This window comes from Manis javanica, chromosome 7, assembly GCF_040802235.1.
Source record: "Manis javanica isolate MJ-LG chromosome 7, MJ_LKY, whole genome shotgun sequence".
NCBI classification, from domain to species: Eukaryota; Metazoa; Chordata; class Mammalia; order Pholidota; family Manidae; genus Manis; species Manis javanica.
The window spans coordinates 42,192,713-42,207,146 of NC_133162.1; the positions used below are offsets into that span (position 1 = coordinate 42,192,713).

A 14,434-nucleotide genomic window follows, 5' to 3' on the forward strand; every position below is an offset into this window, starting at 1 on the left:
TATACATTTTTCCTGTATTCTCTACTTTTTTTCACCTGGACTGTGCATTACTTTGATAATCAGAATAAAATCAAAATCCTATTTATTTTAAAAACATGGTGTAAACTAGCATATAGCTTATGGTGATATTTTTTAATGGTATAAGAGAAAAGACTGGCAGGAGTGTTAGGATTATGGGTGGTGGTTTTTCTTCTGTTTCCCAGATTGCTTGTAAGGTGGTTGCCTTCCTTTCACAATGAGGAGCGTGAGTATATTGCAGCATGGTTGGCTGGAAGTGTTTCAAAAGGGAAGACAAAGCAAGATGTGCAGGCTCTTCCTTCTCTGGGTCCCCTTGAAAGTCCAGGTGACAGCCTGTGATGTGAGGGAGGCCGGTGAAGTTGCTCAGAAGATCCTGAGCTGTCAGTATCTTGGATCTTTCTTTTAGACCCTACCTTTCCTTTCTCAGCTCCCGTTTCTCCAGTTCCTGAGCAAAGTCTGAAGGTCTGCCGGGAGGCCTTTCTCACTGTCAGGAGCTTTCACAAGATGTATTCTTTTGAATACAATATATTCCAGAAAAAAATCTTCTCAAATAGAATGTCAGCCTCTGGAGGGCAGGAACATTTATCTAATATGTTCACTGTGCCTGGAATGGCCCTCAGTGAGTATTTGTTGGATATTATTAAATGCTTATGCAATAGTCAAACAACAGACAGACATGTTCCAAGGGCACTTCTGTCTCTCAGTGAGCGAGACAGAAGCAAGATTATAAAATTCTTAATCACCTTTCACTTTTAGACACAGTCTTCTGAGATGTATTTTCCATGTTGCATGTGGCCTTTATTTTTATGCTCTTGTTGGACATCTGAACATAAAGTCCATGGGCATCTGGTTGAAGCTAAGAAATCACTGCTTTAAGCACTCCCCGTGGTTTGCATCTTTGTGCCTTTGTGACCACTGCACTTTTAATTACTAGCACTCCTACGTTTCCATATCCCACTAAATGCAAAATGCAGTAAAACATTGAAATCTCATAAGTAAGTATGGTCACCCTGACCAAAGAAGGAATACCAAAATTTAACTGTCCAATAATTTTCAAAAGTTCAACATCTTCATCTGAAAAGCAGTTTAGGGGTGCAGTGAAAAAGTCTCGGTTCATAAGTCAAGTGTTATTAAAGCTGAAGATGGTCTAGAGTAGCTTTGGCTATTTACTTGACAGCTGCTCACCCAAATTTCAAGCAGACCTAGTAATGAGAGAAAATAAATAGCTCTGTAGGTAGTCTAGCCTTATAAGCCCCAACCTGTACATTTGCAACAAAGTATTACCCTCACAGACTTGTGACTTAATCTCCTTATGAAGCTTTCTCTGAGCAAGGCTGAGACATCTCAGAATATACTAAGCCTGTGTCTGTGAACCTGAAGGCAAAGGAGTTCTTCCTCCCCCAGGGTCTGGAAGGGTATGTGTGCCTGGTGGTGCTGCTTTAACCCTTCTGGTGCTGGACTCCAGGTCTTCTGCTCTTTTCTCCTGAGGCAGAGCCTACACTGGTGCACTAACCTGCAGCGTCTCTGTGCTGCTTCTTACCTCCTCTTTCCCCTTCTCTTTCCCTTTTGCTGTGATGTGTCCAGAAAAGGAAGTCAAGTTCCAGCGTGCACCTAATGGTGAGCCTTGCCTGCCCACCCATCCGCCCACTCCATGCTGCCTGCGCCCGCCTGCCAGCCACGCAAACCCATTTTGCCATGTGCGTGTGCTTCCCTCATCCTCACTGCATGTCTGTGCTATGTGGGCAGATGTGGCCTGTCCTGCCAGGCAGGGGCCATTGCCCAAGGTCGCCTGGTGGCCTAAAAAATGGGCATTGGAATGTGTGGTATGGCACCCCCTGCTGCAGAGCTCGGACTGCCTCCAGCAGCCCCAAGTAGGAAGTGAAGCTGGTAGTAACTCAGGGCCAGGTGGCAATCCCAGGGAGAGACCATCATTCACTGTCGCTCAGGAAGAGAGGCCTTGCTCTCCAGGCACGAGCAGCCATTCCCTACAGACTAAACAGCCTGTGGGCACCTGCATGGTGGGCAGAGAAGCTGGTTATAGGCCCATAGCTCTGAGCCTCACTCTCCTGGCCTTTTCCCCTGTGCAAGGACCCATTAGCAGGCTGGGCCCAGTGATTTATCCTTCCCCTCAGGGGAAATAGCTAAAGGACACAGAGTGCATCTTCTTTCTCATGGGACACAGAGCACCGAGGGAAACATAGCAGCCTAAATCATTGTGAAACCATCCATTAAAGCCAGAGATGGGGCCACCTGGGGCACATCCCAGCCCTCTGTAGATAGAGCAGGTTTTACAGGAACCCTGGAGTCTTTACCTCCGTCAGGGTCTTTGTCTCAGCTGGGCTCTGCAGGCAGGACAGCCTTCTCCAACCAGCCACACACAGGTCAGTGTCAGCAGCTAGGCTAGGCAGGCTCTACTCCTTCTTGGTAGCAATTGAAGAGAGCAGAGTTCATGAGTTTATAGCCACCTCCTGGCACCCCTTTTCTCTTGCCTACAGAGTTGGGTGGAGTCTAGTAGGATTTGGTGCCTGGCTTGAGGTTCCGTGCCTTGCCCTGAGATTGGAGACATCTTCACCATTGACAAGAAGCTAGGGGTAGATGGATTCACGTCTGGTCCAAGGGGCCATAAAAGAGGCCTAGGGAAGAAGTAGAATAGTCTGGATAGCTTTCTGTGTGTGTCCTGGGAAAGAAGCAGCACTTCCTAGCTGCCCAGTGTGTCCTCATTTATGCCCTGAGCAGAGATGATAGCTTCTACACATTTGTCGTCCTGTCTTTTGAAGAATTCACAGTCATCAAGCTGCTCCTGGGTGGCCACTGGCTTCCCAGGGACTCCCAGTGAGACTGAGTACATTAGTTATGTGATCATAAGAGGCAGAGAGTACCAATATGAATCCCTGCCCTGGAGATTAGTCTCCTCGCCGTCTTTCCCCTACCCGCCCTTGCTGTGCCACTCATTGTAACGTTTTGTAAGGCAAGGAGGTATCCCAGGGGTCTGCTGCAGTTAGGAATGTTGGCCTGCTGGCAGCCTACTCGTTCCTAGGGGCTGGGTTCAGGGACTGTAGCCACAGTCCCCCTGGACTCAGCTGCACCTCCTCAGAGCTCTGCCCTAACTCCCACCCACCCAAATCCACGATTTTTCAGGTAGAAAACCAAACAGCACAGCCCTGTCTGTTTCCAGGGGTATTAGATGCATTTTGTATCCAAAGTCAAATTCCAGCCCTTTCTTCCCTGGACACTGTCTCCTAGGCCAGGTTTTCTTTGTCTTCGTGGTCCTCTTCTTTTCAGATCAGTCTTCAAGCTGGTGTTTTAAGGGAAAGGAAACGCAGGTGGCAGGTTGAAAAGGCAGCAGGAGACTGCCCACAGATAGGGGATCCAAGAGTTTCTGAATTTTGTTCTGCTTTCTATAAACCACCCTCCTTTCTTCCTATAAACTAAGATGGTTCTGAATTTCTTTGGGTGAAATATGACTGTGCAATGACATGGCATCTGCCATAAGCAGAGATTTCTGGAGAGATGCTTTAAAATAAGTCTTTGGGCTGGTCCCACCTTGAGGATGCCTTCAGATTAGGTCTCTGGGCTCCTCCAAATACTCCTTTCCTCTGATCGTCTCTCCAGCCATTGCTCCCATCCACACAGTATTGTGGAGACCACCTGAGGCCTGGCTCCTCCTGGCCAGGCCAGGGGACAAGGGAGGTCCGGGAGTCAAACCTGAGCAACTTTGGTGACTCTAGAGGAACTAAACCATCTGTTTTCTTGTCTCAGCCACAGAGCAACAACAAAAACAGTCTCCTAAGCCCAGCCCAAGAGCCTGCGCCCTTACAGACGGCCATGGTACCTCCTGACTACGGCTTCTCCGCCCCTGCCCCTGGCTGCCTCCTGTGCCTTCCCGCTTCCTCCTCTTGTCCTCCTTCCCAGGCCTCCTTGGCCCTTTTCCTTTCTCATCCTGTAGAGCAGGCTGCTCTGTGTGCTGCCCCCTGGGCTCCTTCCCTCTCATTGTCCCGCCTGACCACGCTCCTTCCTGCATGGCAGAACTGCTCCTGCTCCTTGCACTTTTTGGGGGGAAGAGTGATCAGAGCTCTCAGCTAAACCTCCCAACCCCAGGCTGGGCCCCCAGTGGGTCTGCTGTGGGCGCTGGGAAGGAGAGGGTAGGAGCCTTCTTGGGACCTGTATATCATTCTTGGAGGCTTCCTTGTAAAGCTGCCTCAGCCTCTCCTTTGCCAAGCCATGAACAGAAAGGAAGGCTGGGGTCCCCAGGTTCTCCGGGTTCTTGGAGAACCCCGTGCTGGGGGTACTGTGTGCTGTCAGAGCTCCCCCTGCCGGCTATGGCTAGCTAGAGTGGTTAGGGGTTGATGGGCAAGTGGGCGGGGCAATTGGTGCCTGCTGTTCCTTCTACTTCCTGTGGTCCCTCACGCTGCCCTGTGTGGCCCTGACAGGGACAGGAACTCTGGGGAAGGTGGGAGGTGGTAAAGCAGGCAGCTCTCTTGACTCAGCTTGCTGGGGAGGTATCCTGGGTCTTTCTGGAGGACTATAGTCCACTCCCTATATCCCTGCTTCCCACACCCCCACTAATGAACACTGTTGGTGGGGCCTAGCCTGGGCCCTCAGCCCCACAGCTTCTCCAGTGTACCTACCCTGTGGGGAAAGAACACTCAGATCCAACAGGAATCAGGGACATAGGCCCTTGTCCTCTGGGCTTCCCTGATACCTGCTTCAGTTAAGTGCCAGGCCTCTCCTTACCCACCAGTGCTGTCCCTAAATCTGGTGCTCTCCAGCTGCCTGGGACCCATTTGAGCCAGGATATTTTGTCTTGTGAGAATGGCTGGTAGGTAGGCCACCTACCAGTAGTTGTCATAGGGTCTGTGAGGGTGCTAGGATGGTGGTGGTGTCCCCCAGGTCAGGAGGGTAATTTTCATCTTCTCTCACAGGAGCCACAAACCACCGTGGTACACAATGCTACAGATGGGATCAAGGTGAGTGGCTCCCAAGCTGATCTCCTGCTTTCCAGGTCAGCAGGAAACAGGTGGGATAGGTCAGAGGGTCTAAGGGTTCTGCAGATGGCAGCCTACAGGCTGCACCTCAAGGCCCAGGTGTTTACAGAGTCTAGGCTGGGGGCAGTGTGTGCCTATTTGTCACTTCTTTCCTGGGAAGGCATTGTATGTACCTCAGTGGTTCTGAGCTCAGACTGTGGGCCACTAGACAAGTCACTGCTCTGTACCGCAGATTCCTTACCAGTAAATTGAGGATAATAATAATCAAATCTTCCCCATGACTTTTGAAGTTTAAATTGGAGTAAACACTAGCTAGAAAAAACAAAGGTGAGAGTGTAGTCAGACCCTAGAGCATTCTCTATTACCTCACCCTTTGTGCCCTCAGTAGCCTTGTCTCCTTATATTCACTGCCATTAATAATTATTTACTGAGCCTCCAACCATCAATGGCTCTGGTTTACAGAGATGACAAGACAAAATCCCTCTCTCACAGAGGCATATAACAAACCAAAAACCAAATAAATAAGGTAAAATCCTTATTTTTTCTTCATAGCAGTGATAAGTGCTATGAAGAAAATGACACAAAGTAAAAAGAAAGAGAGTGAACAGGGTGTTTAATTAAGTGGTCAGGGAAGGGCCTCCCTCAGAAGAGAATATCTGAGCTAAAAACTAAATGAAGAGAAAGGAGACAGCCAGGCAGACTGTGGGGCAGAGTGCCCCAGACAGGGCATTGTAAGTGCAGGGGTGCGGCCTGTGTGTGGAACAGAAGTAGAATGGAAGAAATCAAGCAGAGCTAAGAGCATGGTGAGCAAGGGGGAGAGCAGCAGGAGGGAGGTGAAGTTGGAAAAGCAGGCAGGGCCTGCTAGGTAGGACCTCACAGGACTTTTTGCATTTTATTCCAGCAACAGCAAGCAGCTTTTGGAGGGTCTTAACAGGGGAGTAATATAGTCTGAATTATACTATGAAAAACCACTCTGGCCATGGGCAAGAACTTTAGAGAAGGACAAGTGAGAAAGCAAGGAAACTATTGTAATAATTCAGGTGTCAGGTGTTGGTAGCTTGGACTCATTGTAGCCATGCATTTGAGAAGAGGTAGGAGATGAGATTTATCTTGGAGGTAGAACTGACAGAGTTGGTTTTGGGAGTTACAAAGGAAAGAGAGGAAGAGAAAATTCAACCTAGAATCAAAGCTAGAAGGTGACTCTAGGTTTTAGCCCAAATGACAGCATACATGGTGCCTTTTACTGAGTTGGGGAAGACTTGGGAATCCAGAGTTTTGTAAAAATCAGATAGCAAGGGTGGTTTCTCTGTTTTCCAAGGGACTGAGTGTATAGAAACATGTTCTTTTTGGCCTACAGGGCTCCACAGAGAGCTGCAATACCACCACAGAAGATGAGGACCTCAAAGGTAGGTGCTGGCCCTTGGTGGGGAAGGGACCCCAGCAGTGTCCCAGGTACTTTGACACCAGTGGGACCCCTGTCTTGTCTCTCCCCAGAACTGATATTGGTGGCTTATACCCCAGGAGAGAGATTGGTACACAAGCTACTTTCCGTGGGCTAGGATATGAGACCCCTGTCTGGTGTTGCTGGGCTGGGCAAGACGCTTCTCTTCTTTGACTCCAAGTCTGGAACAACTAAACTGGAGCTTTTCCTGAGCCCATCTGGGGCCAGGGCTCAGATAACTGTTATTGTTGCTGCTAATGTGACATCCTAGAACAAGGGCACCTTGAATCCCTTTAGATGTAGCCCATAAAAGCTGAGAGTCATTGGTAGGATGACCAACCATCCCAATTTCCTCAGGACTGAGGCAATTCCCAGGATGTGAAACTTTCCATTTTAAAACGAATAGTCCTGGGCACATTGGGATGAGTTGGTCTGTCTCATCACAAAGCATGAATAGTGGAGCCAGATTGACACTTGGCCAGGTTCCTGTGATCCTGTGAGGACCACCAGCCTAAGTTGGGGCCTAGCCAGAGTGCCAGTGGGTATGGGAGGGCATGGAAGGCTAGCCCACTGGGGCTCTTTGTTCTGCTCTTTGTTTTGGCTTCCTGTAAGTGTTCCCTTTGTCTTTATTAAATGACCCAGGGGCAGTAAAGGGACACCAAACCTTTAGGAACCAAAAAAATACAAAGCATACATATATAAGGCAATAAAGAAATTACCTCCAGGGCTGTTGGGATTAAGGTCAGATAATTCAATTCTCATAATACCGGCAGAGAAAGCAGCTTCTGCACTGCTGGGCTCTTGACCTTGTAGCCTAGCCCCCTAGCACATCTTTCCCAGAAGCAGGGGCCCTTGTACAAGCTGTGGGAAGGCTCCTCTGAAAGCCACCAGCCCAGGTCTGTCACCTTCCCGGGGCTATGGTCTGGGAGGCCTCTCTGGCAGAGGCGGAGCATGGGATGTCCACAGCAGCCTGAGGTGTCACCTTGCCCGGCTCTGCAGTGCCATGGGCTCGGGTCCTGTCTGGCTTCCTCGCTCACGTGCCTTGTTCTGTTTGTTTTGGCTGCTCTGCCTTGCCCTGCCCTGTCCTGCCCTGGCTGGCTAGCTGCCCCGCTCCGCACTGGGAATGGCAGCTTGGTGCCTGAAGGACGGAGCTCCCGGGACAGAACAGCCCCCTCTGCAGGCATGCAGTCCCAGCCTTCTCTCTGCTCCTCAGCCAGTAAGTGTGAGGGAGGCACAATCTGGCTTCCATCTCCCTGGCTTGTCCTGAAGACCCCCAGGGATCTCCCCAGAGCTGTCAGCCTAGCCTGGAGCTGTCCATCTTAGTAAGCTTCAGGAGCTTGGCCTCTGCTGGGTGGGGAATCTGACTGGAGGCACTGTTAGTGCCAGATAGGAAACCCTGACATCGGAGCCCTAAGACATAAAGAAGAGTGGGTGGAAGAACATGGCATGGTGGGAAGGAGTTGAAAGACAGTGGGATCTGCAGTGGGCATTGCCTCAGCACCAAGCCAGAAGGAAAGGCCAAGTCAGAAATCAGGTCAGAGGTGGTGGGAGTAGGGGCACAGATGAAGTTGGGATAGTGGTGAAACTATGCTGGGATGTGGTGTTTCCTTAGGCTCTGCGCGTCGTGGTAGCATGGGGTTTGGGATTGAGACAGACCTGAGTTTAAATCTCAGCTATACTGCCTTCAAAACTGTGAAGTAGCTTAAACCTCCCAGAGCTTCTGTTTACTTATCTGTAAAATGTGAATAACATCTACTTCATACCATTATTATGAAAAATACATGAGGTAGTATAATGTCTTTATATGATGCCTTGCTGGGTTAATGGTAACTAATATTTATATTCTTAGTTGTGTCTGTGTAGAGGATGCCTCTGTCTGTTTCTTTTCCTCCTACCATCTATCCTTTTAGCATTTCTAAACACAGTCCTCTTCACCCATAGGGCCCCAGTCAGGTCCTGCAGATGGGTTTGGTGGGGTTGGCGAGGGTGTGTGTGATGTACATACCTGCTTGCCTCTAGAAAGTGGGTAGAGCTTGTTGTTTCCCCCAGCCTGCTGCTTACTCACCTGGAGCCGCTCCCCAATGGTGCTGATGCCTGCAGGGCCCCCTCCCGCTGTACCTTTGTCTGCGCTGCCCTCTCCCAGCTGTGTCCCTCAGCTGTGCTGTTCTAATGCTTACGTTTGTCTTGCAGCCTGTAGCTCTTGTGAGGGAAGACCTGTGGACTGGGCAAGCCCAGGCTCTGGTCAGGATTAGCCTGAGCTCAGTCTGAGTCCGCCCTTACCTTGGCTGCACCCTCTGCTAATAGTGTTGCTCCCTGTCAGCGAGCTGCCCATGAGGGCAGTATGTCACCAGCAGTTCCTTGGCTCGGAATGGGGTGCGGGGGCTCTGAGGGCACCAACTCCACCTGCCTGTCAGTCTGAGCCTTGTCCTGGGTTTCCAGAGGGACACATCCTGGCATGAGAGCACATATGAGATTTAGAGCTTTCCCAAGGCTTGTCCAGGGTAAATGGAGCCATCTCTCTGGTGAGAGGTTCTGTTTAAAAACTGTTTATAGTTCCCACATCCTTTATCCCAGAAAAACCCTGGAGGAGATGAGCAGGGGGAAGAGTTAAGCATCCATCCCAGAGCTCTGTTCATCCTTTTGGAGCTCTCATCCTGGCTAGATTCTGCTCTCAGTCTGGCTGTTGTCCAGGGCTAGGTTCTGGCCCATTGAGTGAGTGCTGGGGATAAGGGGTATTAATTGAGACCTGACTGAGCCCCTTCAGGTGAGAGAAGTGGGTGTTGGAAACAAGCATATTGGGAGATGCTTCTTAGAGGGGCTGAACCTGCTGGAGGTGGAATACCCAGACTCTAGGCAGAGTACTCTTCCTGTGCCAGGCTCCTCAGCTGCTAAAGACAGGAGTGTTTTCTGTATCCTGGTTGTTGATGGAGAGGGAGACAAAGGCCAAAGAACTGTAACTAATGGCTGGGCTTCAGGAGAAGGGAGTCATTAGAACTATAGATAACAGAGAGAAAGGTGGGCACACTCTTCCTGCAAAGGGTCTTACAGACAGAGAAGAGGGATGCCTTTGTCAAAAAAGATCACAAGGGATTCACTGAAGGTTTGGGGAGGGTTCTCCATCACTTGGGAGCTCCACAGCCCCATGTGGGTAAATTGCTGGATTTTTTTTTTCTCTACAGTGCGAAAACAGGAGATCATTAAGATCACAGAACAACTGATTGAGGCCATCAACAATGGAGACTTTGAGGCCTACACGTGAGTAAAGACCCATTTTGAGTCCCACATCATCTCTGCCGGCCTTCCCACCCTCCCAAAAAGGAGCTAGGAACTTGGGAAAAGGGAAGTCTGGGCCTTGGGCACAGTGTCTGAGTTAAACACCATGCCCCTAAGCTGGAAGGCCTTCCCACCCTGTGATTGGGCCCACCCGTGGTGTCCTGGCAGTGGGCTGAAAGGGCAGGGCTAAGTGGCTTAGCAGCCATGGTATCAGGCCTAGCCCACGGCTAACGTGTGCAGGACAGACACCACCGGTGAAGAAGAAAGAAAGGCAAGCAATTCCCATAGAAGACTGACAGTTACTTTTTTTTCTGCAGGAAGATTTGCGATCCAGGCCTCACTTCCTTTGAGCCTGAGGCTCTTGGTAACCTCGTGGAGGGGATGGATTTCCATAAGTTTTACTTTGAGAATCGTGAGTGGGTTCGTGCTGCTGATATACTCCTGCCTGCCCCTTCACCCCCTTTGCCTCTGTCCCCACTCACCTTCTCCTCTTCCCAGTTGCCTACTTTTCCCTTCTTTGACCGACCTGCTGCACCCTGATATGTGTGCTTGCCTCCTTGTGCCCTGTGAGCCCCTTCATTCTGCAGCTGCTTCATGACAGTGTTAGTCGCCACAATCAGGGTCACTATTTCTTTAAGCCTCACTGATTGGAAACCATTTCAGATTAGGTTGAGATTATCTCAACAAGTAATAATGAAGCTCTGTATCTACAGGTTTCACAATAGAGGAGATTAAAGCCAGGATAAGAATGTGCAAGCAAGTAATGGCACCGTTGGTGATTTGTGAGAGCAGGAGTTGTGGCTAGGGTCCTCTGAATATTGAGGGAGACAGCGGAGTCCTGGCTGGGAGGGGGAGGGTGCACCCTGGACAGTTTGTGGAAGTCCCAGGGGATAAGAAGCTGAATCATTACCTTCTCCTATCTTTCTATCCACTAAGACCTTCCCCTCCTTATTTTTTTCCCTTCTTTTCCACTTTATCCTGGGCCTTCTCCATCCTGCCCAGAGTTTTGTTACCATTTTCTCTACTAACTAGCATTCTCTCCATGTCTCAGCTGTAAATGTAAACCTTAGGCTGTCTAGTTCTATCAGCCAGAAGCAATTCCAGAGTTTATAGAAGCCCTAGGGAAGGTCTCCTGTAGCCCCTGTCTAACATTCAGATTGAAATAAAATGTGAATCTTCATAAAAGCAACACAGTTCGTAGTGTTTGCTAACAGTGGCAATCTGATTTCTTTTGGCTTTCCCCCTAGTGTCACGGAATCCTGGGAATATCCTGAATTTACTGCTTTGATATTGCTATTTTTAGCTTTGGACTTTTTTTTTTTAGTCACAAACCAATTTTGAATACTTTAAGTTTTTTATTTTGTTCTGCAGCCCTAATTAGGGACAAGCCAACCCTTACAAAATGTACACATCAGCCTGGCAGAGTACAAAGATCATAGGCTTCAGTTAAAAGTCAGGTCAGTTCAAATGTGTGGCTTGGGCAAATTACTTAACCTCCTTGAGCCTATTTCCTTATCTTATAATGAAGAAAATATAGACAAAGGAATACAACTCATGGATGAAAAGCCCCCAGAACAATATCTGATTGAAATAGTAACTGCTCCTACATTATTCCCTACCTTTCTCTTCCTTATGGTTAACTGACATTAACGTGATGGGGTTTCTTGTCCTCCGGAAGGTGTACGGGGGGCTTGGACACTTCCAGAATGGTTGTTGGAAAGAGGGTGAGACTTGGAAGTATAGGTTGGGAGAAAAATGCCAGTGCCTGGGTCTGATGCCCGCCTCCCTCCTCCCCCTGCCCCTCCCCCTCCCCCTCTGCAGTTCTGTCCAAGAACAGCAAGCCCATCCACACCACCATCCTGAACCCACATGTCCACGTGATCGGGGAGGATGCAGCTTGCATCGCCTACATCCGCCTCACCCAGTACATTGATGGGCAGGGTCGGCCTCGCACCAGCCAGTCAGAGGAGACCCGGGTCTGGCACCGCCGGGATGGCAAGTGGCTCAACGTCCACTATCACTGCTCAGGAGCCCCTGCTGCACCACTGCAGTGAGCTCAGCCACAGGTGCACCTGTCGGGGGCGGTATGGGGACTGGGACAGATGGGGTCAGAGGAGGAAGAAGTTGAGAGGTGGCACTGGGGGAGGAAAGGGGATATAGGCCATCCCAAAGAAGTGGCAAAGGCTGAACAGTATGATTTAATAAGTTATGCCTGATATTAGACAGACTTGGATCTAAATTGGGTGGCCTTGCACAGGTTACTTCCCTTCCCTAAGCCTCAGTTCCCATAGCTGTCAAAAAAGAGGGAAAGAATAGTGCCTACCTCATTGAGTTGACTTATTTCATGAGGATGAAATAAGATACATGTAAGTAAAGTATTTAGTAAGTACTCAGCAAATGTGAGGCAATCTTATCATTGAATATTAGCTTCTCCCCCATTCTTCACCTTCCAGGCAGACTTGACCACATGTGTAGTATGTTTAAGTTCCTGGAATTCATCTGTGTGCTTATTGTCCTCTGTTCTGTTACCACATCTGTCCTGTTTGACAGGGGCATATCCTAATCCATCCCAGCTGGAGGTCGAACCTTCGTAGCCAGTGGCTCTGGAGGGCCTGAGTGACAGCGGCAGTCCTGTTCGTTTGAGGTTTAAAACAATTAAATTACAAAGCGGCAGCAGCCAATGCACGCCCCTGCATGCAGCCCTCCCGCCCGCCCTTCGTGTCTGTCTCTGCTGTACCGAGGTGTTTTTTACATTTAAAAGAAAAAGAAAAAAAGATTGTTAAAAAAAAATGGGATCCATACCATGATCTGTGTTAAAACCACCAATAGCCCTTGGGCTAACAAGAAGGCAGGAGTTGGTGTGACGCCCGCCCATCCTGGCATGAGCAGTGGGCTCACCCACCAACCCTGAAGAGGTGAGCTAGGCCTCTGGCCTCATGGACTCGGGGGACCAGGCAAGAACTCTGACAAAGCTTTGGGGGTTGTGATGTGATTGTGGCCCCTGAGGTGGCCTGCCTACCCCAGGTCTAGGAACGGACTTCTTCAAAACTTGCGTAGGCGCCTAGAAAGAGGCTGATGAGAACATCATAGCCATCAGACCTACTTGAGAGAGAACACAGAGCTCCCAGCCTGCTGTGGAGGCAGCTGAGAAACGGTGGCCTCAGGACCGAGGGCCAGGTTGTAGCTGTACTGTTCTATTTAGTGTAGAAGGGAAGAGAATTGGTGCTGCAAAAGTGTGTCTGCTATGAAGCCGATGAGAAACCTCGTGTTAGTCTGACATGTACTCACTCATCCATTTCTATAGGATGCACAATGCACGTGGGCCCTGATATTGAGGCCCAATCCCTGCAGCTGGGAAGGGGGAGGGGTTGCTGCTTTGCTTTGTGATTGTTTTCTTATAACTTAGCAAGGAGAGAGCCAGCCAGGCCCTGGTCATGGCTCCCCTTGCTGCCTTTGGCAGTTCTGTTTCTGTGCAGATTTGGACCATCTTTGTCTTGCCTTTTCATGGTGGTGGCCCCCATGCTGACCCTCATCTGGGCCTGGGCCCTCTGCCGAGTGCCCCTTTGGGATGGGAGGAGTGAGGCAGCGGGATTGAGTTGATAGTTGTTCTATGCATTCAGGCAGCCCTCAGGGCTGCCTTTCTTCTTTCTCTTTCCATGCTGCACGTCCATCTCTTTTCCTGTCTTTGAGATTGACCTGACTGCTCTGGCAAGAAGAGGTGTCCTCTTTAAAGAGGCCTCTCTACTGACCAACTGAAGTATAGATTTACTGCTGGACTATCTGCATGGGTATCACTCCTCTTCACCTGCATGTATCCAAAAGAGGTGTCCAGAGCCAAGGCTCCTACATTCATTGTCCCTCTTTGTGCTCAAAGAGTTCCATTCCGGGAGGAAAAGACCTATACTCTATAAACAAATAGAAGAGAAGACAATGGTAGAGCAATTGGTCATGGCCTTGCTTTTCCCAGAAAGACTCTGCAGACTTGTCTACAGTATTGGGGCAAAGGTAGGTAGACCCCAGCTCCCTGGACTACCTTCAGGAGGCACAGGAGCTGGGAGAAAAGGCAACATTACGGGTTTACCTTGGAGCCAGCTGAGAAGAGAGCAGACTCACAGGTGCTGGTGCTTGGGTTTAGCCAGGCTCCTCTGAGCACCTCATGCATGCCCCAGTCCCTGGGACCTAGCCCTTTCCTGCCCTGCAGCCTGCAGTACCAGCACGCAGACACCTTCACCACAGGGTTTCATTTCGCTGGCTTGAAGAAAAATGGTCTTAGAGTTCATTAAGACCCATAGCTTCATATGGCTGCTCCAGCCCCACTTAGCATTCTCACTTCTCTTCCGGGGCTAATGTCAACATCTATAGACAATATACTATTAAAACAAAACAAAACAAAACAAAACACCTTTTAAACAGGAAATGGAAGGCATTTGATGCAGAATTTTTGCATGATGACATAGAAATAACTTAAAAATAGTGTTTGTTCTGAATGTTGGTAGACCCTTCATAGCTTTGTTACAATGAAACCTTGAACTGAAGATATTTAATAAAATAACCTTTAAACAGTCCATTGTGTGTTACGTTGTTGGAGGCTTAAGGCCAGAGGCTTAGATTTCAACAGCCTAGGTAGAAGGCTTCATTCAGATGGAGAGATGAATCCTTTCCCACTCTCTATGGGCCCATTTTAGAACAAAACTCCCACATAAACTCATCAGTGGTC

The 14,434-nt window shown here is 49.3% G+C and overlaps 1 protein-coding gene across 19 annotated transcripts in view; it reads left to right on the forward strand.

Annotated features, from left to right (window-relative positions):
- The window catches only part of CAMK2G (calcium/calmodulin dependent protein kinase II gamma), a 51,162-nt gene extending 36,880 nt beyond the window's left edge, over nt 1-14,282 (forward strand). For 3 of the 19 annotated variants that reach the window (XM_037013296.2, XM_037013300.2, XM_037013298.2), the window contains 9 exons: nt 1,603-1,635; nt 3,778-3,846; nt 4,941-4,985; nt 6,361-6,409; nt 7,547-7,660; nt 9,624-9,699; nt 10,035-10,129; nt 11,539-11,783; nt 12,268-14,282. In XM_037013296.2, the coding sequence (XP_036869191.2) occupies nt 1,603-1,635; nt 3,778-3,846; nt 4,941-4,985; nt 6,361-6,409; nt 7,547-7,660; nt 9,624-9,699; nt 10,035-10,129; nt 11,539-11,771 (714 nt within the window). In that variant the 3' untranslated portion in view covers nt 11,772-11,783; nt 12,268-14,282. Of the gene's footprint in view, nt 1-1,602; nt 1,636-3,777; nt 3,847-4,940; nt 4,986-6,360; nt 6,410-7,546; nt 7,661-9,623; nt 9,700-10,034; nt 10,138-11,088; nt 11,452-11,538; nt 11,784-12,267 lie in introns of those variants that run through there. The other 16 variants (XM_037013299.2, XM_037013304.2, XM_037013297.2 and 13 more) reach the window with 9 other exon arrangements.
- The last annotated feature ends 152 nt before the right edge of the window (nt 14,283-14,434 follow it).